Consider the following 3722-nt stretch of genomic DNA (forward strand, 5'->3'; position numbering starts at 1 on the left):
GTGCATGGAGGGTTAGTAGGCGACTAAGCACGAGTACCTCCTCCTGTAGGGGCTTTTATAAAGTTAAGATGGATGGTTCTTACTATGCCTCCTCGAACCAAGCTACTTGTGGAGGTCTTATTCGAGATTCCTTAAGTGTTCCCATAGCTATTTTCACTTCAAAGGATCATTTTTGAGATGGATTCTCATGTGGTGGTTTGTATCATCTAGAAATTAAGATTTCTACAAGTCTGTTTTGTTACGACCACTTACTGCTGATATCAGGAAGCATCTGTCTATGACGGATTGAGACCCTTCTATCTCTCATATTTATAAAGAGGCTAATATGAGTGCTAATTTTTTTGGAAAATTTAGGTCACCAGGATAATTTTGTTTTGTCCAGAGTTGATTCCCGTATTAACATGTAATGAACCTATAATAAATGTTTGTTTTTTTTATTTTAAACAATATAAGAAACTCAAAAACCATATTAACGTGATCTAACATAATCTTTTATACATCAGAAAACTTAAGAAAGCAAAGCAAACTAAACATGCATACACAATCTAATAAGAATCTCAGCCTGCATCTGCTAAAAGAGACAAAGACAGTTTAGGTGGGCAATGTTGCCAAACCAGAAATGAATTATCACTAGCTTGAGGCTCCTAACTTAATTAGCAAGCCAATTTGCACAGACGTTGCCTCCGCCAGAAACTTGATTAATTGAGTTGATGAGGGTAGCATGAGGGTGAAACTTGCTGGTTTAGAGCCACTGTAGAATCATACTCACAAACTACTGTTAGATATTAATTAGAAAAATAATAATAAAACTTGTTATTATTATTTTTCTAACTAATATCTAACATCCTCCCTTAATTGGAAAATTCTTCTGCACACCAAGTCTTGCTCGCAATCTTCGAAAATCTTCAAATTTGAGAGGCTTGGTGAAAATATCCGCAACTTGATCTTGAGTTTTCACATGAGTCAATTCTACTTCTTTCTTTGTAATGCACTCTCTAATGAAATGATACCTTGTATCTATATGCTTACTTCGTTCATGGAACATCGGATTCTTGGCAAGCTCTTGTGCAGATCTATTATCAACATAGATCTTTGTGCTTTCCTTTTGCAACAACTGAAGTTCCTCCAACAATCTTCTTAGCCAAATGGCATGACATGTGCAAGAAGTTGCAGCTACATACTCGGCTTCACAAGTAGAAAGTGTCACAATGCCTTGCTTCTTAGAACTCCATGTAAAAACACAATCACCCATAAAAAATACAAATCCGGTAGTACTTTTTCTATCATCAACATCTCCAGAAAAATCACTATCACAAAATCCCACAAGCTTATAGTTATTGGAGGGAGAATAAAACAATCCAAAATCAATTGTACCTTTCAAGTAACGAAGAATTCTTTTTGCGGCTTTTAGATGAGGAGAGGCAGGAGCCTCCGTAAAGCGACACAGAACTCCCACCGCATATAGAATATCGGGCCTTGTATTGGTTAGATACCTTAAACTCCCCACAAGACTCTTGAAGATCGTGGAGTCTACCTTCTCTCCTTCATCAAACTTTGATAACTTCCAGCCACCTTCCATAGGTGTGTTCACGGGATTGCAATCAAGCATATTAAATTTCTACAACACTTCTTTTGTGTAGCTTTCTTGTGAGACAAAGATACCATTCTCCGTTTGCTTCACTTCCATTCCCAAGTAATATGACATGAGTCCCACATCTGTCATATCAAATTCACGAGACATGGACTCCTTGAAGTCTTCAAACAAATTTGGGTTATTGCCGGTAAAGATAAGGTCATCCACATAAAGACAAATAAATAAGACATCACCATTATTAAAAGTTTTAACATAAAGAGCATACTCATTTTGACAACGAACAAACCCATTGTCTTGGAAGTACTTGTCAATGCGAGTATTCCATGCCCTCGGTGCTTTCTTTAGACCATACAACGCCTTGTTCAATTTCAAGACTTTTCCTTCTTGACCTTCGATGACAAAACCCATTGGTTGTTTAACATAGACATCTTCTTCAAGATAGCCATTTAGAAATGCCGATTTTACATCAAGCTGAAAAATTCTCCACTTTATTTGAGCTGCCAAGGAAATAAGAAGACGAATGGTTTCCATGCGGGCAACCAGTGCAAACACTTCACCATAATCAACTCCATATTGTTGCTTATAACCTTTAACTACAAGTCTTGCTTTGTGTCTCTCAACCTCTCCTTTTGCATTCTTCTTGATTTTGAACACCCATTTGACTCCAATTGCTTCATGACCTTTGGGAAGGCTTGATAACTCCCAAGTGTTGTTCTTCTCAATGGCTTTGATTTCTTCTTCCATGGCTTGTCTCCACCTTTTGTCTTTCATTGCTTCATCAAAGTTTAAGGGTTCACTGTCAACAAAAAGACAAAACAAATCATTTATAACTTCAGTTTCATCATATAATTCTTGAATATTTCTCATTCTTCTTGGCCTTTCACTTGAACTCCCTTCGGAAGATGATGAGGCTTCATTGGTTGAAGGAGTTGGTGAAAGTGCTGGAGTTGAATCATTTGGAGTCAAGGCTTCTTCATCTATTTCTTCAAAGTACGGGAAAAAATCATAAGTGTCTTCTTTCTCCTCCCAATTCCATGTGCCTTCTTCATAGAACTCGACATCTCGGCTCACAATTGTCTTTCCATTGTTTGGATTGTACAATTTGTAGCCTTTTGAGCTTGCATCATAGCCAATGAACACATGTTTCTCACTCCGATCATCAAGCTTGAATCTTCCTTGGTCGGGTACATGAGCATATGCAATGCTCCCAAATACTCTAAAGTGATCAACTCTTGGCTTCACTCCACTCCATGCTTCTTGTGGTGTTTGATCTTTGACATTCTTTGTTGGGGAGCGATTGGACAAATAAACGGCACATGCAACAGCTTCGGCCCAAAATTCCTTTGGCATATTTTTAACCTTCAACATACATCTAGTCATATTAAGAATAGTTCTATTTTTTCTCTCCGCTACCCCATTTTGTTGTGGAGATCTAGGAACCGTTAGAGGGCGACGAATCCCATATTTTTCACAAAATTCATTAAATTCTTTTGATGTGAATTCGCCACCTCTATCGGATCTTAGAGCTTTGATTACATAACCACTCTCCTTTTCCACAAGAGCTTTAAAATTTTTAAAAGCTACAAATGCCTCAGATTTTCGTTTTAGAAAATAAACCTAAGTCTTTCTACTATAATCATCAATAAAAAGGAAGAAATATTTATTGTTACCAGATGAAGGAGGATTGATTGGGCCACACACATCAGTGTAAACAAGTTGGAGAGGCTCCTTTGCTCTTGAATTAGTTTCTTTTGGAAAACTCCTTCTTGCATGCTTTCCAAGGAGACATGTTTCACACAATTGATTAGGATGGTTGATGTGAGGCATCCCTTTCACCATCTTCTCCTCTCCTAAGGATTTTAGTGCTCCAAAATTCAAGTGCCCAAATCTCATATGCCAACACCATGATTCATCTTTTATGCTAGCCTTCAAACATTTTGCTTCATTGGTTTTAATGTTCAAAGTGAACATTCTATTTCTTGACATAAACACCTTGGCAATCAAATTAGAATTTTGATCTCGAAGCCATAAACAACAATCTTTCATATGAATTTCATACCCCTTTTCAACAAGTTGTCCCAAACTCAAAATATTGCTTTTTAGTTTAGGAACATAGTAAACATCCGTG

At 37.3% G+C, this 3722-nt stretch overlaps 1 protein-coding gene across 1 annotated transcript; it reads right to left on the reverse strand.

Annotated features, from left to right (window-relative positions):
- Positions 1-838: 838 nt before the first annotated feature.
- Positions 839-1579, reverse strand: LOC121174540 (secreted RxLR effector protein 161-like). The gene has a single exon (XM_041013890.1). The coding sequence runs from the start codon at positions 1577-1579 to the stop codon at positions 839-841; it is 741 nt and encodes a 246-aa protein (XP_040869824.1).
- Positions 1580-3722: the final 2143 nt, after the last annotated feature.

Source organism: Glycine max, chromosome 3 (genome assembly GCF_000004515.6).
Source record: "Glycine max cultivar Williams 82 chromosome 3, Glycine_max_v4.0, whole genome shotgun sequence".
NCBI classification, from domain to species: Eukaryota; Viridiplantae; Streptophyta; class Magnoliopsida; order Fabales; family Fabaceae; genus Glycine; species Glycine max.

Coding starts and splice junctions, on each gene's coding strand:
- LOC121174540 (XM_041013890.1), bottom strand. CDS start 1,579: ATGGAAGGTGGCTGGAAGTTATCAAAGTTTGATGAAGGAGAGAAGGTA.